This window comes from Puntigrus tetrazona, chromosome 18 (assembly GCF_018831695.1).
Source record: "Puntigrus tetrazona isolate hp1 chromosome 18, ASM1883169v1, whole genome shotgun sequence".
Taxonomy (NCBI): domain Eukaryota; kingdom Metazoa; phylum Chordata; class Actinopteri; order Cypriniformes; family Cyprinidae; genus Puntigrus; species Puntigrus tetrazona.
In genome coordinates, this window is record NC_056716.1 from 612,930 (window position 1) to 640,429 (window position 27,500).

Below are 27,500 nucleotides of genomic sequence, written 5' to 3' on the forward strand. Positions count from 1 at the left end.
GACGTGTGCACGGATTTAAGTGTATTTTCAGTGTATCATTGCACTTCATTTGTATAAAGTCAAACTTTTCTCGACTTGCCGAGATGCTGGACACACATCATGTCACGAAACACCACTGTCCGTCATGTTGCTGGTAATCATAAGCTGTCACTGAAAAGGAAGGATGTCTGGCCGCTTCGACGCTATAGGTGTCAAATGAGCTTAAGAGTTACATTTAACACATTTCACCGCGTTTAAATCCATTTTAAATGCAGATTATTGCCCAAAATAGTGCAGAAAATGTGAAATGAACGTGTCAGTATAAAACGAAGAGTTATGTTTTTTGCCGTCTCCTAGCTCCTGTGTGCACGTAAAAATACACATTTTCCAACTGTGTGATATTTTACGAAAAAAGTGTACTGATCTTATTGATATTGCATTTTCTATCTGTATCTTGCATTCCAAACACTTCCAAGTTCAAATGCACATGTTATTGTCTCTTTTTATAGGCTTGTGCGTGCATTTCTGTGCGTTTAAATGTAATGAGCAGGAGCGAGCTGAGCGCTGAGCACATTTGTCTGGGTGTTGTCAGGTGTGTGAGCTCTCCCTGCCGTCACCGGGGATTATTTCAGGCTGTCTGCTCTCTGTGTGCCCCAATAAACAGCATGTGCACTCACATATGCCACTGCTATACGTTACAGCACACGCAGGCTGCGCGTTTATGTGTGTGCGTGAGCTTTCGCATTGGAGAGTGAGGTCAATTAATTTGAACCCCTCTATTCCCTATTATCCCACTGCATATAAAAGCCTCAGATATTTCCCATATGGATTACTGCTTTAATCACCTGAATAAATGACCTTGACCTCTTCGGAGGCGTGGGTGAGACGGGTCAGCGTGCCACCGCATACGTCATGACATTGGCCTTCTGCTGCAGGATGGATTAGAGTTCAGTCTCCTCTTTGCACTTTGCATGATGGGAGTCCTGGAATAGGAATACTATTCTGGTTTACTAAACTGGTTAAACCTGATAGCACTTTATTTAATTTTGTCACAACTTTTTATTTTGAAGGGTTGCTGTTAAGTTTCTGCTAGATTGTCTCAAAAGAAACAGTAAAACGCTCATGAAGTGACACTCAGAGAAACTCTGGAGATCATGTTCATGTTTTGATATACTCGTATATTGAGGCAACACATCAAATCTTTCAAACAGAAGTCACCTCGGTCTCTCTTTTTCATTGCAAATGTGTGTTTAGCCGTTCCCTAGTTCTCCCAAATTATCCGCACCTCTGACCCACCTCACCCTCTCCGTCTGTCTGCCCTTGTCATCCTGATTTGTGTGTGAGGTAAATGGTGTTCGTGTTGGTTGTCAGCAAGGGTGCAGCGAGCAAGAGGAAAGGCTATTGATCCATGCTGACCATACACTCCACCAAACAGCTGTCGTCCTGACAGCACAAGACAAATGAAGCATCAGATTCACCGTGTTGACTGACCTATTCCCATCAACAACACCATCGCCACATGAAAGACTCCGGCGGCGCAGGCAGGGAGGGGGAGAAAGCGCACCTCATGAAACCAGGCCGCATAAGCCTAGAGGATTTTTATTGATTACTAATGTCCATGCCCTGCACTCAGCTTTATCCCAGTCCGGGTCCCCTGAGGTCCATCGTATTAATGTTAAAATCCAGGACAGAACACAATGTTTTTCTCCTGCTTCTTTCTCTGTATTGAACGGAAATCTTAATTTCACAAAAACAGCATCTAGAAGTGGGTCGGGGGGGGTAAAAACAACACAAAGAGCTTATTGCGATGGATTAAAAATTCTGGCTGGATTTTCTATAACGAACATGAATGATGGCGCAATACAGCACCGTTCACTTTAAAGTCTGCTTCAAATCCAAAATGACCGTTTACTCAAGCTTTTGATTTGACGTTACTGGGAATTTACTGGACTGTGAGAAGTGAGTGCTCGGTATGGTGCTAAATGTGAATATGACTCCTGAATATCGATTGCCTATCGGTTTGAATTATAATATTTAACATCAGCCCGTGACCACAGCCTTTAACATCGACTTAAAGTGACGTCGGTGAAAATGAAAAGCCAGTCGCAAGTGGAAAATAAACTGAGCATGGACAGATTTGATTCGATGCTGAAATAAGCATTTTTTGGCTGACATAACCAATCTCTCTTATTTTTAATTAACTTCTTCCCTCCACCCTACCTGTTTGAGACCGCTTTGCGCAAACCTAATAATTCCAGGGAGATAAAAATCAACATTTTTAATCACTGGATGGTTTCCCGTGTTATGCAAGTACGTTGTTTCGTGTCCTTTTTTAATTCTGTTAGTGATATTTTCTCTCTGTAGGACAAACACGTGGACAAGATCTCTCAGCGACAGTGACAGTCCACCCTGTGACCGTGTTCTGCTTGAAAACAACAACCGCACGCCAATCTAGCAACTGTTCTGAAGCACCGTCCAGAAAAAAAAAGAGCAAAAGAGAGAGAGAGAGAGAGAGAGGACACTTGTCTCATACTGATGTGTTTCCAGTAGCACTGGATATACACTGTACACACAAACACCACCAGGCTCTAGGACCCTGCGGTATACTGAAGCTCTACTGAGAAGAGAGGGGGAAAAGTGGGGGGTGGAGTGGAGCGCAAAAAAGACAGTGGAGGAGGGAAAGAGAGATGTGGAGAGAGAAGAGGAGAGGAGGATGCAAGGATCCGCTTCGCTGCTGTAGTTTGAAAGTCTCGCCAAGGGGACTTAGAAGAGCATTGGTGGTATAAATACCCAGCATAAACAGGATTAAAAGAGCAACTACTGACTCCATCAGAGAAGTGTTGAAGTGAGAGAGACAAGCAGAGAGAGAGAGAGCATAAAGTGTAAGCATCAGGAGCGCTGTGTGCTGCGGTGTGTCTCTACACGCTCGCTTTACTATAGCACCTAACTTGGGAGACAACAAGCGTCACTTCTCAACTCTTTTACTGGAACACCATCCCATCTCTCTCTCTCTCTCTCTCTCTCTCTCTCTCTCTCTCTCTCTCCATCAGACACACTCGTACACACAAATGGAGGATATGTGTTGGCGCTGAAGTATTGCTGAAGTTCAAACTGGGCCACTGGATTCATCTGTTTTGCTCCACTCATTTGGTCGAGTCCCGCTGGACACGCACCCAGATACAGACACCACCAAAGAATACAGGATCAATGGAAGAGGTGGGTTTGGCTTTTATCTTTGTGTGAGAAAAACAGATTTGAATGTCTTTATCTTTAAATAATAATCATTTATTTTAAAATAAATGGTCATTTTTAGAATGTTAAAGAAATAAAGATAAATATTTTCATATTTAAATAAATTTTTACTATTTTTTTACATAGTATTATATGTATTAATTAATATTTAAAACATGAAAACATTTAGTAAATGGTATTATCCAAATATATATGTATACGCACTTAATAAAAATGAACATATTACATAATTTTAGTTTGCAAATATGTCCAATTGTTAGTTAATATACACATATATATATATATATATATATATATATATATATATATATATATATATATATATATATATATATATATTGCTAAAACTGTACCGGTATTGTCCAGTGTATTTCAATTGTACAGTTTCTTTAAGGGTGGTCTGTGTGTAAATCTTTATCTGCATTCCTCTCCGGACGTATAATATTTCATGTCACATCCTGGACGAGCAGATGTGTGGAACATTTTTCAATTTTGCTGTGATGTTATTCAGACCTGTGACCTGTTCTCTTGCTGCTCAAAACACACACAACAAGATTTCAAACAATCCTTTTGATTTTCCGTACACATCTGGTGCTTGTATCAAACAAATTCTGTGCCTCTTGTATGGCGTGCAATGATATTTCTAGCACTCATAACACACGTAAGCCTTGCCGTTATCATTGTGTCACCGACTTCATTGACACAAGGACGTTGTTGCTCAGCGTTACGTGGGGCTGGTTTGGGCAAGGACGCACTTTCTGCTATTGTTCGGAAGAACTGCTGCAGTTCCCATTAGAGAGAGAGATTTCTATTGTTAGTCACTGTATCTGCAATCCACTGTTGTGCCTCTGTAGTGATTCATGTAGTAGATGCTCCCAAGAGATTGCGAGAATAAATTAATTCCCATGTTTAGATACGCATCGAGACGGTTACAGTTCACATTTATTAAAAAGCAGGAAAAAGCGACACCCTCTATTCAGCTTGCTCCTCAACCAAAACCATTAAATTCGGTCTACAAATCATACTTCCAGATTACAATAAAAAGGAGATTATTTCATGACATACGGTCTTGTGAGTTATTATCCTTAAAGTCTCTCTGCACACCCTCTGATGCACGGATCTCACTACTAATCTGAACTGTCCTGTACAGGCGCACACACACACACACACACACACACACTACAGCTCCTGTTGTTTATCAGCGCTGTGCTGTCACATGCAGTGTGTTGCCATATTCCCCTGCCTGCTGCATGCTGGCGAGATAACCTTTTACTTAGCTTGAGTAATAAACAATTAGCCGGTGATTATGTGCGACATGTGAGAGGAATTCTCAATTGATTAAACGCATTCTCACAGGATCTTGCAGACAAGTTGTTGTACTTGCGTCTCTTGTATTGCCATTATGAAGTGCAAAGAAGCAGTTTTTTAGATTATTTCAAGTGTTAAATATTGCATGTGTTGCGAGTCAGTGGGGTGTGCGCGTGCGTGTGTGTGTGTGTGTGTGTTGTGGTCTCTGACTCAGATGATGGAGGAGAAGGCCAGTAAGAGGTCAGGCCACTGAGAGCTCTTTCATTCTTTGCTCTAGGTCTGTTTCACACTGCTTGCATATGAAGCATGCGAGATCGTGTCGTGTTTTCATATTGTGTAACCCTCACTGCGTCTTTATAACGTAAATCAAGTGATACTAGTATGTATTTGAAATACATTTATTTCATGCTAAGTATAGTACAAATACCTGATTTATATATTTATGCATATAATAAAAATTGAATAGTATACTTGAAGTCTGCAAAACCGGAACTGATTTTATACTTAAAGGGCCTTGATTGTGTCCAAATGAGATATGGTCAAATATATTTGGTTGTGCCGAAGTGGAACAATTGCAAGTATGCAATCTTCATCAACAGTGACAGTAAAAATGTGCGCAGTTTTTATGTCAGTTTTGAGCAAATATTCGCATATTTAAATACTTAGTATGTAAATCTTTTTTACTTGGGGTGACACTGACCCTAAACATTTCCTGCTCGTCGTCGAACAATTTCAAAACAGTTACAGGTGCTTCAGTCATTAAACGCCGCTGTCATAACTTGTTTTTATGAAAATATGGACGTTTTTTAGATTTTCAGTTATAAGTTATGAAGGGAAAAAGGGTAAAACTAGAAATATGTAAACCTAAATGTATACACACGCCACAGTTTTTAAATTCTAGTTTAGAAAATGATGATATAATATTACAAGAACTCAGGAGTTAAACTGTGAACAAATTCAACACGATAATGTCAGATGACTTTGATAGAAATGTATGCACTGAATAGCTGTCGGCTGGTAAGTTTAAGTACTTAATTACATGATACCAGTTTAGAACTTACTTTTGTCAGTTTGTGGTCTTAGCAATTAAAGAAAAACACTTAGCAAAACATGATCAGGTCAATGCAGGTATGTCCTACCTTTGTTATCCTTACTTACATAAACTATATTGACCGGACACACTAGGAAAAAAACTGCAAAAATTATTTCCGATGTCTGGTATGACTGTATATTTGATGGTATATTTGATTCACAGATTTATGGTGCGTCATTCATATATATATCATTCATACGGCGAGTGATGAAATAAGCTTAGAATGTAACTCTAATGCTAAGCTTCTACTAGCAGTGAATGCTGTAACCTGCTCATATCTGACTGAAATAAATGTGTCACATGCGCAGTGCAAAACCTAAGCTCGATCTCAAACGTGTTCCCCTATCACATCCAACTCGAGCATCAGCAAAATAAGCCCGGAGGCTTGTTTGGTTCCTTGATGCACCATCGTAAGCCTTTTAATTTATAAAATGCCCTCTAGCAGTAGAAAGCTGCTTGTGTAGTACAGTACATACACCTCGACGTGTACTCAACGTGCAGCTGGAAGTGTCATAAGAGCACAATACACCGGCAGTTCTGATTGATGGGATTATACTCCCTATGCACAGCACAGCTATAGCGTTTTGTGGCCGTCTCAGTTAACAAGCACTGGCATGAGATGAAGAGACCCGTCTCACACCAAATGAAAATGAAATGGATGTCTGAACCAGTGGCTGAGTCCGAAGCTCAACTGTCCAGTCAGCTGGAGACTAAACATAAATAAGGTTATTCTGAACTGGAACATCAATGTTATTATATTACATTATATATTAGTAGCCTATTGTAATTTCACAGTTGTACTTAAAATTATTATTATTTTTATTATTATTAATTATCGGTATATGTGATCTTGGACCACAAAACCAGTCATAAGTGTCATTTTTTTTTGTATTTGAGATTTATACATACTCTCAAAGCTGAATAAATAAGCTTTCCATTGATATGTTGGAATGGACAATATTTGGCCGAGATACAACTATTTTAAAAATCTAGAATCTGAGGATGCAAAAATCTAAATACTAAGAAAAACACCTTTAAAGTTCTTAGCAATGCATATTACTAATACAAAATGACGTTTTAATATATTTATGGTAGGAAGTGTACAAAATAACTTAATGGAACTTAATCTTTAATGAACTTGATTGACTTAATAGTATTGGCATGAAAGAAAAATGTATAGTTTTGAGCCATACAATGTATTTTTGGCTATTGCTATAAACATACCGCAGATTTGGTGATCCAGTGTCTCGTTGTAATGGGGCAAATGGGACGAGTGAAGTGTGGATCCATGTAAAGAGCTGTTATTAACAGACGTGGTCGCAAACAAGGGGTCAAACAATGGCAAATAGGTATATTGTGGGCTTGACAATAGGGTTATCCAACAAACAATAGTCCGGGCATGGCAAACAGAATCCAAACAGTAAGACGATAGAACAATGTAAAATACACTGGCAAATATAAAGACACAAATAACTGAGGAAAAACAAACAGGAAAAAAAATAGACTTACACAATGGAATGGCTCTGTATAGTTGCTGTCGCTGTAAACACAGACTGGATGCAGCTGTGTAATCAGGAGAGTGTGTAATTGAATGCAGGTGAAACCAATCTGTGCAATGGAGTATGGGAAATGAAGTCCAGGGCGATGTCTGCGTGGTGTGATAGTCCATGTGGTGAACAAATGGAAGTTCATTGACCAAATTCATGACGCTCGTACTTTTTTGTTTTACTTGTTTATTGAACTTTCAGTATTTTTTAAAAATAAAACAGGATACAGATACAGGGGGATGATGGAAAAAATATTTTTTAACCCAACCACCCTCCAGAAATACTTTTTTTTTTGTTTTACTGTAATATATTTTGCTATAATAATAATAATACACAGAAATATTAAACTAAATAAGTAATATTACTGTATTTATTTATTAATTTGGTTAATGTAATTTTTTTGTGCAGTTTTATAAACAAGCACCGCAAACGCTTTTATCGTTTTTTTTTTATTAGCAGAAATGTTGCAATGAGATATTTTCCCCTAAAATCATGGAGCCTTAAGGGCCATTTTTGGCCCGTTCAAACCAAGGATGATAGCTATAAATATAAAGATAGATATAGTTCAAAAAATCGTGATAAAAGCACCGCGAAACAATACAACTGAAATAAATTTCAGAATGATTTTTTTCACATTTGATGAACAATAAAAACATTGCCACCCAATCCAAAATTGAAGAGAATTTAGCGGCAGACGATATTGTTCACTGGCATGCATGCTAATATTTTTTACCTTTATAGTTATCCTTATTGTTATCGTTCTCGGTGTGAACGGGGCAGACATAAAAATAGACATTATAAATGTAATTGCTTTTTTTCAACGGCTCCACTGAACGTCACTTTTATTAATGTTTGTTCAGTCAACCTTTGAATTGCATGCCAGGTTTGCGAGATATCATAAGCAGCGAAGGATATCTGTGTTGACTTCAACCAACCTTACGAAAGCATCTCGGTCAACAGGATGTTATGCAAACATCGCATTCGGACATGGTTTGATGCTTTCGTACCGCCTGCGAAGGCAACATTTCTCATCGTTTGGACACCACAGCGACTAGAGCAACGTGCGCAAAGATTTCAGACGCGCAACCGGAAATCAAACCCAAACAGAAGACATTCGGTGCAATTAGATGAAAGAAGTCCATTTTTTATCTTCACTTGGCTCTGATTCTCTCTCATTCTTTATTGTCACCCGTATAGATCTGTCAAGCCCCGGTGCCCTTTTCTGCTCCCAAGTGGATCAGCAAGAATAATGAGATGTCCCATTATAAACAGATTACAGATAATGAGAAAGAGCCGCACACATAGACGCAGAGAGTTCACGGCTCATAGACAAACATGTAAAGTCTGAAGCACACATCAGTCTGTGGAAGGGAAATGCCCCTACAGCGTCTGTATGTTCACTGTCTGTCTCCCTCTCTCAGGCACAGCTGGTGTGGGGCAGAGTGGGGCCTGAGGGATGAGAGAAATCACCCAGCTAAGATATGTGCAAATGGCTCCTCTGAAACACTGACTGCTCGTGCCAACTCAAGGGAGAGAAGGAGAGAAGGAGAGAAGGGGAAGTGACAGGGAAAAGAATGGAGGAGAAGGCAGGGAGGACAAAAGTACCAGGGAAGTACCTGGAATCGCCGGGTTTTTTGATGTATGGCCGTGGTAAAACGGTAGCTTTTGGACATTTACGCCTAAAAAAATAAATAAATAAATAATGCAGTCGTCTTATATCAAACTTTATCTGCTTTTTTTGCCCTGGGAAGGCAAAAAAAAGTGAGTTGCCACAACAGAGCCTAAAGATCGCTTTTAAGCATTTTCGGCAACAAATAAAGAATTAAATGTAACATTACAAACCCCTTGTTTTGGTCAACAAACATTTTAGCTCATTTAAAACATTTAAAATAAGATTTTAAAAAAGATTATTTTAAAATAGATTTGTTTGGGTTTACCGTGACGTCTACATGAATTTAATAAATATATTTATGATAGATTTATTGAATAATTAAGTTTATCATGTTCTATTTGTTCTTTCTTTTTCCTTTTTGTCTTCAAAGCACAAGTTGTTACATATTTTTAAATGCTTTAATTTTATTCAAATATTTGCTGACAAAAACAAAGGTTTGACATTTTGCCATGTTACATTTATTTAGTGGCGTGTCTGTCTACATTGGTTGCGGCATGTTTTTTTTTTGGCATAATTTTAAATGTTTTAAATGAACTAAAATGTTTGTTGACCGAAACAAGAGTTCAATGTTAGACTTGTTTATTAGTTTGTTGCTGAAAATGGTAAAATGCAATCTTTTTTAAAAGTAGGCTCCATTGCGTCAACAATTCTGTGATAGTATCACCTCATTCATTTACATGTATCCATCAACTTTTATCCACAGCGACTTACAAAATGCATTTAAAACACGAGATAAAAGCGGAATATAAAAACAGAGCACAACCTCAACTGACCCGTTTACATAGAAAAACAATAGAGAAGGAGGTGCAATGCCAAGCATGTCTTATAAACCGCCTCATGCAGTGAAAACAGCATCGCTATACCATTGTATAGATATAATACTGTAACCCTGGTTACAGAAGCAAGAACAGTCAGCTAGAAAGAAAGAAGGTAGGAACAATTGAACTTGAAAGATGATTGATAAATGAGCTCATTTCTAAACACACGCACAGGATGCTGGGATGTAAAAGCATTCCTTTTTCCATTACAATGTCATTTAGGGAGGAATTATGCATCTTTCCATCCTGAGCATAATGTGACACCGTTGGGCTCGAGGAACGATTGTGCTGGAATTATCGAGGCTCGCTTATATAAGCAGAGACGTACAGCACAGAAATGACAAACGAGACTTGGGCTCATTAATCTCCAGAGCTACATGAAATATGTTTTCGTATGGATCCAGTCCTATGGACTCAGTTAATTTCTGCTTTAATTAGCAAAGCGCAGCTGTTCTCTACCATGCTTCATCATGCTTCAGTCACGGAGGGTATAGTGAAGGGTGCTGCCTTTCCACTCAGAACGCCATCTCTCTTGTGCTATCAGTGCAATATCTGTCGTCCATCGGCCTGTTCATTGGCACTTACAGTAGCTGCTTCCTCCTGCTGCCGTTTGCCGAGTCTGGTCCGCATCCTCTTCTGTTTCGCATTCTGAAAGATTAAGACGCAGAAATGAATAGAATATTAGCAAATATGTTTTCCTCTTGAAAGCGAGTTTCCTGTCTGAACTTAATCGGGGAACATTGCACAGATTAGTCTTTAAAATTAGTCGTGTTGTCATAAATAAAGGTACAAAAGCTGTCACTGGGACACTTTTGTACCTTTTAGGTCCTAATAATACGTAATAATAAATACTGATACGTACTTTTATGTAATAATAAATACTGATATGCACCTTTAAGGTACAAAAATGCACCCTTTATGTACAAAAGTCCATTTTAAAAAGGTATCACCCAAGCGACAGCTTTTGTAAGTTTATTTATGTGTTGATAATAATAAGCATGATTTCTGAATAATCTGACACTGAAAAATGAGCAAGCAAACAAAAACTACACTCTTAAAAAATAAAGCTGCTTTATGATATCATAAAAGAACGTTTTTGTATTAATGGTTCATTTAACATTTAAAGGGTAAGAAAGAGATGGTTCGAACGAAAAAATGATCTTTATGGCATTGCTGTGAACCGTTTAATCACCTTTATTTTTAAGAGCGTAGAAAACAGATCAATTGTACTAAAATGCATTATTCACAATATTACTGTTTTTACCGTAGCTGTGTTTTTTCATATAAACTATCACGTTGCATACAATTAATAAACTTCAATTAATCATCCATGTTAAAAAATTAAAACACTGCAATAGAAATTTTGACAGAATGAATTGGTGGTAAAACTTGAAAACAATGAATAGATTACTTAAAAATGGTAACCTAAAGAACCCGGTGTAATTTAGTAAAAAATACCACATTTAAATCCACGGTGGATGCACATTATCTGTGACCGTTTTTTTGGCTTTCAAAGCACATTTATAAAAGGACCCTGAATTTGTGGGTTAAGCTAGAATAATGCTGAACAGGCTAAAGGAATCAAATAAAAGACAGAGGTCAGTAATAAACAGCGCAAAAAGAAGATAAAGTAGCCAGAGTTGTAAAATAAAGAAAAAAAAGAAACAGAGCAAAAGAGAGTGAAGCAGTTCTCTGTAAATGTGCTGGTGCTGATTTGCTGTGCTGTCCTTGTAGAGCTCCGTCCAACTGACCGGGTGTTTTATGTGTGAGGCAGAAATCAGAAAGGGAGGCAGGCTTATAATGCAGCTGACAGCAGTCCTTTTATGGAGACTGGGGTTGGGGGGTTAGCAATAAAGCTAAGTGCATCTCCTCTGGAAGCAAGCCATCGTGGCTTAAAGAGATAGTTCACCCTGAAAATTAAATAATGCCATCGTTTACTCACCCTCGCATGACTTTTCAATTCAGATTCAGATATTTAACTGAAATTATTTTGTTATTTAATGTTGTTGTTGTTTATCAGAGCCGCTTTTAAAGCAAAATCAATATATAAGCAGTAACACAGCGAAATATTATTGCAACTTAAAATCACATATTTTCTATTTGAATATATTTAAAAAAAAGAGGTAATTTATCCCTGTGATGGCAAATCTGAATTTTCAGCATCATTGCTTCGGTCTTCAATGTCAAATGATCATTCAGAAATCAAGCTAATTTTGTGCATTAGAAACATTATTGTGATTAATGCTGAAAACTAATTTTAAAGAGGTTTTTTTGGGGGTTATGGTTTCAGTTTTGTCATTACAGCAATATTTAAAATATATTAAAATAGCTTTAAAAAATGTGTATAGTCTTACTGCATGACCTGGTCTTAATTTTCATGGGTATATTTGTAGAAATAGCCAAAAATACATTGTCAAAATGATCATTTTTTGTGAATTATATACCATAAATATATGATTAAGGACTTTATTTTGACAAAATTTTGTCAGTATTTAGATTATTTTGCACCCTAAGATTGCAGGTTTTCAAATAGTCTGCCATACATTAATGAAAACCTTATTTATTTAGCTTTCAGGTGATAATGTATACATCTTTATTTCAAATATTCGACCCTTAAGGCTGTTTTTTGCGTTCCAGGGTCACATATTATTATTATTTTTCTGTTACAATAATTGGTTACATTCAGATGCAAGCCAAAAAAACGAAAAAAACTTTTTCCACATAAAAAAAGTGCGAGTGGCACGAGTGTGAGTAAATGATGACATAATTCTCATTTTTGTGCGAACTTCCCCTTTAAGAGCCATAAACAATGTGAGTGTGTGTGGGTGCAGGTCTGTTCATCTCTTTTTCCTGATGTTTGTGGCCCTCTCCATCCTGCCTGTTCTCCCGTGCACTGCAGTAACGTTGATGTCAGGGAGAGCAGGGATCTGCTCCTGAATTATCACCCTGGCGTTCCGTCTGCACTCAAGAGCACGACCGAGAGTGGAGGAGGAGAAAGACAGGAGAGCACAGCAAAGCAATACGAAGCAGAGTAATGCAGGCTTCAGCACTCGCAGCCACTATCCAGACCACCATTATGTTGGCAGATCTGCACTCGACCGGAACAGTCTCATACCGTGCTCCATATATCTTCATGATTCTCTGTGCGGTAATGGATAGTGTATAAAATCAGATGCAATTCAATTTTGCTCCTGCTTTATTGATCTAAGTGCACCGCTATAGAGTCAATTTCTTTCTTCATAATGCCACTCTATGTGCTGCTGCAATCAGATTTCCTGTTTTACTTTCTATTTGAGGCAAAGCAGCTGGCTATAAAACAGTAGGCATTGACTATTTTTGATTGAGAATAGTTTGAAATATTCCTTTGCCAGTGAATACACAAATACGAAACAGAAAACTGTCTTTAACCAGAAATGACTCATCTGCTTTGCCTTGAACAAAAAAAAAAACCTCATAATGATCTATGAGTGGGCAACCGTATGAATCACTTCATCATCTCTATTTGTCAGCTTTATTTTTCAAAGCTGCATTCGTGCTGCATTCAAATGTTTCCTACAGTGTAAAATAAGCATGTATTTGAAATACATTTATTTCATGCTAAATATATTACGAATACAACTGTAATATATGCTTAATAAAATGAATTAGAACAACTTACTTCGTACTTATGTGAGGAAGCAATGCCAAAACCCAACTATAGACTATAGTATATTTGAGTGTATTGCAAGTATACTTCAGGTGACTTTAAATATCTTGCATTTTAAGATATTATTCAAAGATTGTACAATCCTCTTCAATAGTCACATTAAAACACATTTTAGATTTAGTGTTCAAAAATGCGCAAGTAGCACTCCAAAATAAAAGTTTAATTATAGTCTTTTAAATCAGTAAGTAATGTCATTGAATATGTTTATACTTCTGTAACTGTTTTCTATTGCTATAATTATTATAAGTCGGCATCATTTACTTAATCTCATTCTGATCAAAGATACTCATTGAAAACATGCTCTGAAGTCACACGGTAGGTTTGTGGGAGGATGAGACAGTAGTTATTCACCAAAACAATCTTGCTTGATAGATGTGGCCACCATTCACTTTCATTATACGACCTTCTGCCGAATGTTTCACAATGCTTGGCTGAACTATCGCTTTACTTCATATTTATTTTACACTCGCTCGCACACTCACACACTGCAGAGGACAAATGATTGCCTTGAGGAAATCGTTAAAACCTAAATTCAAATGAAAATGTATTTTTTTCTAACGCAGTATTCTTGCATATCATTAATATTAAGTATGCTGGATCCTTTTATCAAAGTTTCCACTAACACTTAGCAGAATCGGTTTAAAGGATGCGAGGTGAATCCTAAACCTAAATCCATTTACATAATAAATTAGAAAATAATCAGCTGTGCCTCAGGTAATCTCCAGCAGCTACATAATGCCACTGACAGAGATGATTTCAGGTGTGTTAGACTGGTGCAGACAGGCATGTAGAGGACTGATCGAAAACAGCGTAAGGTTAGCAATGAGAGACAGACGCTCACCTGCACCAGATGCCTATCGTTCTGAGACTGTCATCCTGGTTTTTTAGGGGCTGACTGACTGACAGGGCGGCCCCTGGGAAATGTGACAGCAGATTTTGATCAGTCTTTTTTAGACTGAGACTCTTTAGCCAATAACGATTGATCAAATAAAGGTCTACATCAAGTGTAATGTCATAGAAATGGAGACTCTAGACCGTCAAACTGCACTTTTTCCACCCTTAAAGGTCACTGCAGTAAGGGGACTCTACTCATAAGGTCACTCTAAGCTCAAGTGAGTAACTGAAGCTCTTCACGAAAGCCTCATTTTATAATGCTGTTAGTGAAATTTTAGTGAGTAATTGGGACTTTTATGATCATCTGAATTATTTTGAACTTACTCAGCTTTCTCGAGCGTTCAAATTGGCTTTGTTTGACAGTATTCTCAAGCTTGCAGTCACAGTGACATCACAAAGCCCCGGAAAACAGCCAGGATCCTCTTGCTTGCACAGGGAGAATGTCAGACTATTTTCCGCAGGCTCTGTATGACATCACTGCGCCTTCCTTGATTATTACGGCGGAATGGGAGTATAGTTCCTTATCATATTGACCTAGAAAATCACAGCTTTTCATTTTCCGCCGGTCTTAGTACACAATATAAAAATTAGCAAAACTCTTTGGTCATTTTTGAACGTGATGCTACTGGTCTAATTGGATTCAGTTGTCTATGCTAAGCTATGCTAAAAGTTCTATTGCCAGACCCAGCGATTGACTGAATTGATTCCAAAACACTAAAACCTAACTCTATTCCCAATAAAAGCGGAGTGTTCCTTTAAGTATCTGAATATGATAATTCTATAGAGTGTCTACTGATAATGTATTTTAAGCAAGCAGTCTGAGTTACAGATAGAAAATTTAATTACACTAATAATTGTGTTGTCAAATTAACATTCTTAGTTAAATAAAAAGCGCTGACGCTTAAGTAGCAGGTATGGTGTCCCGTAATTATAAATTGGCCACCCAATAATTAGAAATTGTCCACCAAATATCTGACATTCTTTCTCTGCTCTACTGCTTTGGTACACAAGGGTTTGTTTATTGTAAGGATGTCAAAAAGGTTTAAAAGTTATATTTTTAGTCCGTTCTGCCTCAACGGTCTAACAGCACTTGTCAATGTCAAAATGACTGAGATGGACAAATCAAATCAAAGTAAGCAGGGTTTACTGTTCAGAGAAACAGGGCATGTCCTGTTGAAAAAAACAACGTATGCAATTATACCTAACATTCCCTTTACCGTTCTGTTCCTTTAAAATGCCTCACAAAACGCTCAAAATTGTCACACTGTAAATCTGTTCAGCATACAGCGGCAGACAGTTACAATAAAACCAAGATGTATGTACATGACAAGATACACATCACAATATACAGTGCATTCAAGAGCAATTAGTTTATTAAACCAGAGGCTATTGTGGAGAAGAAAAGCGGTCACCAGTTGATGAATAATCAAGATGGCTCACGTCCTGATGACAAATGAGTCTGACTGACAGAATAAACAAATTGAAGGGCATATCGTAGAGGGAGGACGTCACCACATCATAAGCTCCATTTCACACTGACTATCTTATATAACTAGGCATTCGTCCAGGTGTTTACATTGGAAATATTTTATGAATACACCGCCTGGAGCCGCAGACCTCTGCTGGACCTCAATTTCCCTCTGGCGATAGATTCAGATGCCGCTACCAAGGCTTTTTGGGTGTTTTTAGGTGAAGGCCACAGGGATTTGTATGCAGAGCGAGTAAGTGGACTAGTTGACGTGAAACACGTCCAGAGGGTGTGCTCTTGAGCCGTCATGGCCATCTAACATTTTTAAAAAGAACTTGGGCCGCTGCCCTCCGACTGCGGACCATATTTCCAAACCAACGAGCCTTCTGCCCTCTCACTGATGCTCTTTGCCTTTGAGACAGGCGCGCTCCTGGAATAGACCGCTTAGAAGTGTTCGGAGACAGATGTTGAGTTCATTAGTGTCCGTTCCTTGGCACATACTATCCTGCCACTCAAGCATTGTAGCAGTGCTGCCTTATAAAATAGAGACACTTGGGGATCACTGGGCTGCTCTGTGTGCACTGAAGCTAAACGCTCTTTCTGACTTTGTTCTCTTCTTTTGGCAGCACAGTCCAAGTACCTCCATGAGAGGTGAGGGGCACCGGACACGACTCTGAGACACTTACACAGCTGGGAGAGCATGGCGCATTAAAGATACAGGTCCCCACAAGAGCTTTCTGGTCTCAGCTAGTGCTATAAATCAATAGCCGCGCACTCTGATTTCTTCATCAAGAAATTTCTCCTCAGCTACAAACAGAATGGCTTTCTTGAGCACTTGCTGACCAGAAACCGCACTCCAGAGGATACTATTTTTGTGGACGTCTGAAGTCTATTTCGCACTGCGGCTCTGAAAACCCACCGGATGACTAAAACGATATATTTATATATATGTGCGCATAGCTGATAAAGCTGATAAGTCTTTCAACCACCTGTCAATGTTCTTTTTTTACGCTTACGCTGACACTTCCTTCAAAGCTTCTGGCACTTCAGAGAACATTCCTATCAGCTTTGGACTGTCTAAATCGCAGCTATTTTTATTCCACTACATATTTAGATAAAAGTCTCCCACTACAGAATTCTGTTGAAAACATTTCATCTGAATGAGTGAGAGCAGAAGGGCGTTTCACGCTTAAAATCTTCACTATTTCACAACCTGTCTACAGTCTGTTGCTAATCATGGTTTCCCATCATCAGAAGTGACTTCCATTTTTTTTCATGCAAAATGAAGGCCATTAGCATATTTATGGGCTGAGATACATCCAATCGTGCGCTACATGGATCTTGCATTCAGTCATCGAGCAAAGAAACAAATAGCTTCTGACATGTGAAGGAAATGGAATATTCAAAAGCTTTTCGCATTTAAACACATGGACTAAAATGAAGGAGATGGAGGAGCACACGAGTTAGTTTCCCTGTTAAGGTTAATGCTTGTATCTGTGTGAAATCAAACAAAAAACTATTTAAACTGTTGTTACTGCTTTCTTATGAAAGACATATTCGGAAGAGTAAAATTGTTGGCCCTATCAGCCGGAAAGCATTAGTTGATGTCAGATCTAGGTCTTGGAAAATGGAGAATCTGGATGAGCTAGAACATCCATTGTTGGGTGACAGCAGCCCTAAAAACTCAAGTGGAACAGGCTCAGGTAGCGGACTGTTTAAAAGCATGTTGATGAGAAATGAGGAGGACAAAAGACTGCCCCCTCTGGACTGGAGGAATTACTGCAGTTCTACAGACATTCAACAGCAGCAGTTACTGGATCCATGTTCATTGCCTAGCACTCTAGAGACCCTTTATCCTCCCACTACCATTTGGGCCGCTGCTGACTCCCTGGGCATCCACAGTAAGGAGTATCTGGAAACCACTTTTGTGGACATTGGCCCTGGTTCACCATTGGAAAGGAAGTTGCTGGCAGAGACAAGAGATGTCCATAGTGTATCCTACAGCATAGAAGATGGGGATGACCTTTTGCCAGACTTTGAGGTAAGATTTTTCCTCAAGAATACAATACATGAGTGTTTCAGAAAATGTTTACCCTATGTTCTTTGACCCTGTGTTAAAACACATGTAAATAAATACCGAAATGGTTTATGCTCTCTATCGGTTTTAAACTGGGTTATGGGTAACGAACGATTCATATTTTGGTTTTGGGAGTCCCCAACAACAAGTTGAAAAACATTTTTATTGTCTTATGCATTTATTTTGACCTTAATTGCTCAGCGACTCCCAAATGATTTGTTTATCAAATCATTTTTCCAAACCTAATCTGAAGTGATTGGTCAGATTGATTTTATTTTTATTTTATCATGCCGGTAATGTCTGATAGTATGCCAGCGTTGCTTTGTGTATGGCGTTACCGGGAAAACAGTGATTTTTACTGCTCGAAAAGCAGCACCTAGTGGAAAATAATGAAGTTGCAAGACAATTTTGCAAGAAATATGCAATATGCTAATGTTTCAACATGAAACAGCTTGAGATTTCTTTAAAAAACTTGTTTCGATGATTCAGAGCCGACTCTTTCTTTTCAGAGACAATAACGTTATACACAGTGCACTTTGTATGATGGATGTTTTCATTCACTTAGAGCTGTTATACACACTACATGAAAGTAAATGTTGAAAAATCCATAATAGGGGCATTTTAATGAAATAAATCACATTTTTAAGAAATATTGAGACACAATAAAAACTAAATGTATAATTTCTTTAGCTAGAGATAGAGATAGAAGACTCACACACACACACACACACACGAACACATAACTACTAAAAGTGAAGAAAAGAGATTTTAGTTGTGTTTTTTACTTTTTATTCATCAAAAAAGTAAACCCAAATAAAAAGTGTTCAGTTAAAATTCATAGTTCTGAAGGATCACGTCGATGAAGAGTGGAATGATGGCTGTTGAAAATTCAGCTTTGTCATCAGATGAAAAAATTATATTTAAGAAATATTCAGTTATTTATATTTAAATTTATTAGTAACAATATCTACAGTACCAATATACTTATATACTTTCAGCCTGTTGTTTTCATCTCGATTTGGTCTTGCCAAAAATCCACCAACGGTGGCAATGGCTGCTTGTTAGATTTTCTTGCTTCCTTTCATTTCCTCATTGTTGTTGCATCTGAACTCTGCGGAGAAGACATAACAGAGTTTGTGCCAAGTCACTCTCTGTTTACTGGCATCGCAGTTGTTCATTCACAGTCCAAATCCTCATAGCTTCCTGCATCGGAAAAATAGAAACTCACCTAGCCGTTAAGCCATGCATTTTCTCTAATGCTCTGGATATTGCAGCACAAATTCAAATGCAGTACAGTCAGTGATAGGAGAATGAGCTTTTAAATTGAAAAATCAAAAGGCATGAATAGCAGGGGGGATGTTGAGCGCGGACACTGGCCTTCAAACCCAGCATGATTATTGAAAGCTCTGTGTCCACTGACGTGTGAATAATAATGCCACTATGCTGATGAGCTCATGCCAACTTCTATTTCATACACCAGCAAACAAGATCTAGGCCGAAACAGCAAAGATTCAGATTACAGATTCGACTTGCCCTCTAATCATCTTGAGCGATAGCTTAAAAAAAGCATTTCTATACCTGCATGTGACAGCCGAGAACAAAGTATCAGGCTATTTATGTCCGTCAAAAAAAAATCCGCCGCGATTTATGTTGCGCCGCCAACAAAACGTACTCAGACACTTAGCATTCTGCGTCAGAGCACAAAAGCATTCCTCTGAAAAGCGGCTTGTCACATAGCACAAACACTCAGTCCCTTTAAAAGAGCACTCGAGGTTCTCTCTGTCAGCACTGATTACACATGCTGTCATGCCATCAGCGCTTTTCATCAGGAGGTCAAGTGTAAAACTGCTGCCATTGAAATATTTAAAAACCCGTTCCGAGCAGAGGCAGGGCTAACGAAGAGAAGAGACGAATGTGAGGTCGGAAAGACCGGAGCGAGTGACTGCAGTGTTTTATGAGGAACCTGCTCGACTATGACACAGCATTAATAAAATATCATTCTATTTAAATACCAGAATGCGCTTAAAAGTGACGCGGGATGTGGTAACATGATTGCGAGGCTACTCTTTTAAAAATGCATAGCCTTTATGTCATTTTCGGATGGCTGTGAGGTTTACGTATCATTTAAAATGCCCCGTGAGATGTCAAACTTTCATTGGTGACTGTAAAGTAGATTTGACAGGAACCTGGGCATTGTTAAAGATACTCTGGCTCGTCAGCCTCCATAAAGTGCTGGGTGATGGATTATATAATTGGATTTTAGTAATTAGGTGCTTGTGTTTATTATGTTAAAATACTCTTAATCAGATTGGTTACAATTTAATGACTGAATGATTACATTACATTCATAAAATGGTGGTAAATCGTTCATAATTGACTGATTCTCCATAAACTATTTGTGATATACACTTCAGAAAAAGTGTTTGAATGTGGAAACATCAAATTCTCCAAAACCGTTCGCCAATTAAATTTCATATTTAGAATAACCAATGAAAACTGACAACACATGTCTTGTAAATGTTGTTTCTTTTGCTCAAACACTGAAATATGTTTCTGTAGCAACCAATATTCTAATGGCAGCTGCATAGATACGATGACTTTTCCTTTTAGTGATTGGCTCTTTTACTGAGAAGGCGGGGCTTCTTTTGATAAAGCGGCCATATTGAACATTGCATTTTTTCCTATTTAGAACTACAAGTTATTCATTTAATAATCTCGGTTATTAATTGATAATCCACATAATACTAATTTTATTGTTCTCTGCTTCAAATATTTACACAAAATACGCTTTTACTTTTTTGATAACTTTTAGGGCTGTTTATGTATTTGGGAACTATAACTGACATATCTTGTTACCTTCATTAATTATTGATTCTGGAAAACCTGACAAAACCCCCCCACAAAATATTTAAAACCTAGCTCTAGCTGTTTTGATGAATGCTTTTTCATTGAACCGCTTTGTTTTTAATATTTTATATATAATATTTATGTTTAATATTTTAATATTTTAATAAAATACATATAAACAATTTCTATTCAAATTATAATTATATTTAAATCTATGTAATAAACACCTTATGGTAAATGTAATCTAACCTAACATAGATCAAATTACAGACTACAATTTAAATCATTTAATTGGGAATTAGTAACAATTTATAAGTTTTCTAGTCTAGTTTTAAACTATAAATAATTTAAAATCATTAAAGTATTTTTTTTTTAACTACACTGTAAAAAACTTCAATTTTTCAACTTCAATAACTTGTTACCCCACTGCCTTTTTTTTTTTGTTTAGTCAACTAAAATATTCCAGTTGTCACTTAAATTAACATTAAATAACTTAAAATTTCAAGTGGAAACAACTATTTTGCAACAGGTTAAAATGAATCTGTAGTCATTTATTTGATCTGTGATTTAATTTTTATTGGAATGCATAAGACCTAATGCTATGGAAGTGAGTCTGCTCATATGGCTGAATGGCCACAATGTAATAAAATGTGATGAAAAATATAGCAATATAACATTTTGTCATGCTTCCCCCCTGTGTTGAAAAAAGTAGTAGTAGTTGCATCATGCTTTTATTGCTGAAAAATAATCCTGACTGGGTCATATATATATATATATATATATATATATATATATATATATATATATATATATATATATATATATATATATATATATAAAGAGAATAAAAAATATCATATCAGAATGGAACGCTTAGTAAGCGACCTAAATGTTTCCTAAACGACCTAAACGATGGCTAACCGCTTCCTTTCTTTATACATTTTACTCCACGAATGCTTTTTGTGTAGAGAAGCAGTCAACTAAGTACAAAGTACATGACACACATCTGGAGGACGTGAACACTACGGTTGTAGAGAGAGCGAAACGAGCAGTTGTCAGACACAGTCCTAGAGAAAGAGACAGAACACCGCTCTTTTTTTATTTTAACATGAGTCAGAATTTGCCTGTAGGCAGCACTATAGTGCACATTTGGCATAACCTCATTCAGTCACATTATCTTACAGGAACCAGAATAACCTGCAACAGATACATTTATACAGCACAGCAAAAGTAAATGCAAGTCATCGCCTTCGTTGGATAAAGCCTAATTACATTTGAAGTTCACATGTTACAAAAGCTATTTATATAACGTACAAATTTAGACTAGTCAGGTTTAAAGTCAATTTTAGACCCCTGAAACTCCCAGCAAATAAACATGCAGTCAAATAAATGAATGAAACGTTTTAGCCCATGACAAATGTCATTTCTGACCAGTAAATCATTTCCATTGACATTACGTAACCTCGACTGTGAAATGTACCGCAGGACTCCTCCAGTGATGACTTCAGTGATACAGACAGCGAAAGCAACTTTCCCATCATGATCCCTCAAGATTACCTGGGCCTGGCTTTCTTCTCCATGCTCTGCTGTTTCTGGCCTCTGGGCATTGCTGCGTTCTACCTTTCCCAAAAGGTACGGGACAGTATTTCTTTTTCATTCTCTTGGTCTCTGTTTTACGTTTCTTATAACCAATCGCTAGGATGGCACTTTCATCTAATTGGAGCTTTTTTTATGTGTTAGAAATTCAACTCTGACAGAAGTTTAATGTATTTATTTTCTATTAGCCTACGCGCTTTCGTGAGACTTCGGTGAGACTCTTCAGAACAAATGAACAGCGAGAACAACGCGTTTCGAGTGTTTTCAAAACTTGAAAATGACACAGGAGACCGTTTAGCAAACACGTTCTGCCAATTCGCTGAAGAAAAGAGAACTGAGCGAAAATAATGATTAATTCACAAATTGTTGGCATCGCCGGTTCAGCTGTCAGAAACACAGGACACGTGCATAAAGCCTGCTGAAATATTTGTATGGAAAACGCACAGTGCGTACAGCTGTACGGCTACAGGAACCACTGCCAATCACTGTCATTTTATTCTGAACATATTGTTCTAGCGGTTTCAACAATGTTTGCATATCAATACTTCTCAGTAGGAGTCACAAGCGACGCTTTAATGCTTGCGCTGATCTCTCAATAGACTCCTCCAATCTGACTGACAGCACTATTGTCATTATCCTTTACTCATAACCTTGCACCGTTTGTGAGTAAGAAAGAATTCTGATGTCATCCATGTCCTTCAGCGAAATATTATGAAAATGGCAGATGATACATTGGAGACAACAGTTAGGAATGCCAACTAATGGAGAGGACAAGAAAAAGGACACAACCCATAAATCATACACTTAGAAGTCATTATATAGAAGACTGTAGGTCGCAACGATTATTGTGTATTTATTGTGTATGCATAAAGACACACTCATACAGTGTATATTTGGAACAAAAAATAACTAAATATATACACGCATGCATGTGTATTCATATATGCATAATAAATATGCACAGTGCACACAAAACTTTAATTAATTATTTGACAGAACTAGTTTTTGGACTATGAAGAACCAAATTGGTAACACATAACTGATGTAATCAGATTACTAGTAACTAGTAAAGGAACACATTACTTTACGAAATACCTCAGTTATGAATACGAGTATGCAAGAGCAACATAATGCATTACTCTCCATGAAAAGTAATGCAATGTCATTTTTTTCACGCAATATAACGCATCTTTCCCCAACACTGCAGTTAGTTATTACATAAGACCTGTTGATACTTCCGTGTCAAAAGGCCAAAAGGTCAGTTGGACTGAAAGTGACAGAGATTAGCAGTAAAGGCAAGTGCTCTTTTAAGGGCGAGTGTGGACATTAGACAGGATTACGTCAGGATTTGCAGGATTATGCCACCAGCGAATCAAAGTTCCACGCATAAGAACAACACGGCACTTGTATTATTACGCTTTGTCTCAGACGAAAACTTACCGCCTGTTAAACAAAACTCAAAACAACAGCTTCTTTTTCAATAAGGAAAGCTGTAATCTGATTTGCTATCTAGGCTTTTTTAGGCTTATTTAACAACCTTAAAGCGAATGTTATTATTCTATTCAAGGCCGTTTTCGGTGGACGAGGCACTGCAGATGTTCAGCCTACACAGCTGACAAGACTCTGATCAATGGATTTCATTCAGACTTTAATTAGTGTCATAATGAGAGGCCTCAGGTGATCGATTTCCAATAGAGCATGAGGTGTTGTCTGAAATGAGGGTATCAAAGTTGAAAGGAGAAGAGAAACGGAAAGATGGTGTACTGACAGAAAATGAGCAGGCCTTTGACCGATCCTCAAGACAGCGGAGGTCATCATACACTATATAACTAATGCTAGCTTTTACCTTCCCTTCTCTCCACTCCAGACGAACAAAGCATCAGCACAAGGAGATTTCCAGGGTGCTAGTGCGGCGTCTCGCCAGGCTCTGTGGCTCTCTATCCTTTCGATCGTGTTCGGCATCGTCACTTACATCTGTGCCATCGCTGCCCTGATCTCCTATCTGTCCGGGAAGCCACCTTAAAGACTACTGTATCGGTATCTACTCTCAATTCTTCCAGAAACGCACCTCCCTGGTTCCTAATTACACAATCCGCTGCTCCTTACATACGTACGTTCATCTTCACCTGTAATAAGTACATTCATTTTGCAGATACGCCACCTTCACGGCTGTCATATTAGATTTAAAAAAATGCAAAACACTACATAGTTTCAGCTGAAATCTTAGTATTTGGGTCAAACACATATGACACCCACTTTAGAAAGAGAGACCTGCGATCTGCCTTGGCGCTCGCGTCGAAGTTGGCAGGGGAGGGAGTGACTGAGGCCTAAGGGTTTGTTAGAAGGGAACTAGACAAGGGCCGCGAGATCAGGAGATCACAACGGACTTGGCTGCGAGACAGCGGGACGCGTCCACCGAGACGCATGACTTAAACGAACTGGGTCATTTTCTAGCCGAGCTCCGAAGCCGGTCATCGTAATTCACTCTCCAAATTGAAAACACCAGAGTAAATGACTTTAGAGCTCGGTCGGAAACTGCGAGGTAGGAAACAAGTACAAGTTCAGGCAGATACTGCAAATATGAGGATGCATATCAAGCACGCACAGGCAAAAGTTCAATGCGATGAGGGAAAGACACACGTATATAAGCCGCAGCTTTCACTGAGTCATGCTGTTATGAGAAGCTTCTCCCGCAGAACTCTATTCATAGCTTGATAAATGTAGACTCTTCATTTTCCACCTACTGTACCAACAAACCGTATGGAGACGCTTCATACGATTCAGCCGAACCATGCCTGCAAACTCTGGACTGGTGAAAAGGTGGTAAATCGGGACTCGGGCCACAATGCTATTTTCTTATTTTTTCCTATCATTTATTAATCAATTTAAGATGGAAAAACATCAGAACAATTTGAATTGCTGAAAAGAAAAACAATGGCACATAGACGTTTCATACATTTTGTGGGTCATTTCATGTATCAAGCATTATAACATAACATTATTCATTATAATTATGATTCTTTCAGTAACCCGCATTTGCCTTTGTGGTGTCGATCAGCAAGTCTTTGCATAAACTTAGCACTTAAGAACATTTTCACGAACTTGGATTTTATCTTAAGAAATTTCTCCGCTATCTCACGACCGAATTGTGCATATTGCTAATTCTTACCACTTCACTTGTAGTTTTGTATGATTTTTGCAACTCGTAAAATACGTATGATTTAGGAAAAACAGCTCCACAGTTCAAATGATGAAGCCTTTTTAAGGATTTCATCCTTCGAACCGCGTTTTTAAGAAAAGGGATGAATCAAAATGATAAAGTTATGTAATAATATAACTATCCTGAACAAAAAACAGCAAAAAGGCTGAATGAAAATTCCAATTATAGGTGCCGCTTATGAAAAGCAGAAATTCAGCGGTTAGCCCTGTACACAAAGCAGATGTGCTTTTTAAACACCACTGCATTGACATTATGATGAAAAAACTGTCAAAAACACTCAGCTCATGTTAAAGATACATTCAGTTTTGTGCCAAAGCATAGAGTTTGCAGGTATGTAAACATCTTTAAACGACAAGCCTGTAATTTATATTCATCCTGAAGTACGGAACAAATAATATGTGTTATTTGTAAATGTGAAATAAAGAGTATTTGCCTGTCTGGGCAGTTATTATCTTAAAGCTGCATTCATGCGGTTGAAGGCGTTTGTATTAAAGCTAACACTGTAGTCAGTGACTTTCTACCACTAGGCACTTTTTTTTTTGTAGCGCTCTACTCTGTACTTAAACCCCTTTCGCGGGCCTACATTTCCCCTGATAACCTCGCAGGTGAGTGATAAGCAGTGCCAAACACAACGCTTCGACTCAAGCGCTTTAGTTGCTGCTATAGGAAGCATCTCTGACACGAAACACATCACCTCGCATTCATGCACAATTAATGGCGCTACCTTTTTTTAAGCAGTATATTCACTTACTTTGCAAATGTTCTGTTCATTAATTTGGCTGGTAAACTGTTAACAACCCATACAACAAACAGATACAGACCGGTCTAGAATCGGTATACAAATGCACCCGGGATTCGCTAAACTACACAATATATAAAAACCTGAAATACACTACCGTTCAAAAGTTTGAGGTCAGCTTTTGAAAGAAATATCAAGAAAGGAGACGTTTAACCGATCAAAAGACATTCAGTTAATGCTGCTCTGGGTAAATGCTTTCACAAAAATATATCTATTTGCAACATTTTAAAATATAATTAAAGGCCATTAAAGAAATGAATAAAATTTTAATATGTCCAAATAGATAACATTTATTTCACACTTTAACAGATCTCAGTTACTAATGAAACCAATGTTGTGAGGGTGAGTCTTTCAAAAACATCATAAAAATCTTACAGACCCCAAACATTCGAAAGGTACAATATCCGTTACAGATAAAGTCTACATTCAAATGCTAAGTGCACAGTATTACAATCAGAAAACCACATGTGATTTAAAGGTTGAAATGTGCCCCGTTCCAAAAGATTAAACCACAAAACAGCGGTCAGCATAAACTGCCTCGGCAGGTGCCCTTCGAGCTCCCTGCAGTTAGAAACTGGGTCACATCATGGTAGGAAATTATGTATTAGTTTTACAACAAGCTGCCCCGTGGAGCAGAGGAGAGGAGCGATAGCGCAGCCCCCTCCGGTAGGCTATCATCTCCTGTGTGGGACGGCAGAAGAGCACCGCAAACAATCCTCCAGCGCACGGGTCAAAGTCTCGGTGCAGGAACACGGACCAGAGAAATCCTCTCCTGACGTTATTCCAGTCCTCCTCTACGTTAATCTTGTGCAAATGTGTATGTAAATCTTGCAGGTAACCGTTATGGACAAATAAATGCACTTGATTGAAAATTTCGTTCGGTTTTTCCTTGCGGCTGCATTGATGTTGTGGAAAGAGCTTACATGTTTTAATGTTACTCATTACAATACACGTCTCTAGAGGAACCAAATGGAAGATCAAGCGCAACTGCGGTGAACAGCAATTAATGATAATGCATATTAATATACTATGCAATTTTCTCACTGACCCAGCTCACGGAGTCTAATGGAAATCTGTATCACTTTTTCATTTTGAAAGCTACGGTTCCCAAGACAGTGCTCAAACGTGCTTTGGGTTTCACAAAAAAACAGCATTGTGGTCTATTTTATTTAATGAGTTAGGCTTTTTTTTTTTTTTTAACATTTGGCTATTTGTTAGCTTTTT

At 38.0% G+C, this 27,500-nt stretch overlaps 1 protein-coding gene across 3 annotated transcripts; it reads left to right on the plus strand.

Annotated features, from left to right (window-relative positions):
- The first annotated feature begins 2,659 nt into the window (after positions 1-2,659).
- tmem91 (transmembrane protein 91) lies at positions 2,660-25,935 on the plus strand. Of its 3 annotated transcripts, XM_043216629.1 has the most exons (5): positions 2,660-2,861; positions 3,030-3,195; positions 16,364-17,778; positions 22,147-22,293; positions 24,125-25,935. In XM_043216629.1, the coding sequence occupies exons 3-5, from the start codon at positions 17,365-17,367 to the stop codon at positions 24,278-24,280; spliced, it is 717 nt and encodes a 238-aa protein (XP_043072564.1). In that variant the 5' UTR covers positions 2,660-2,861; positions 3,030-3,195; positions 16,364-17,364; the 3' UTR covers positions 24,281-25,935. The 3 variants fall into 3 exon arrangements, with proteins under 3 accessions (XP_043072564.1, XP_043072563.1, XP_043072565.1); XM_043216628.1 differs by having other exon boundaries at positions 2,660-3,195; XM_043216630.1 differs by having other exon boundaries at positions 2,660-3,195; positions 16,369-17,778.
- The last annotated feature ends 1,565 nt before the right edge of the window (positions 25,936-27,500 follow it).

What these genes read in the sequence shown, in the direction of transcription:
- tmem91 (XM_043216628.1), top strand. Translation starts at nt 17,365, where the DNA reads ATGGAGAATCTGGATGAGCTAGAACATCCATTGTTGGGTGACAGCAGC. An exon ending in ACCTTTTGCCAGACTTTGAG is followed by an intron (nt 17,779 to 22,146) that starts GTAAGATTTTTC and finishes AATGTACCGCAG; the next exon opens with GACTCCTCCAGTGATGACTT. An exon ending in CGTTCTACCTTTCCCAAAAG is followed by an intron (nt 22,294 to 24,124) that starts GTACGGGACAGT and finishes TCTCCACTCCAG; the next exon opens with ACGAACAAAGCATCAGCACA.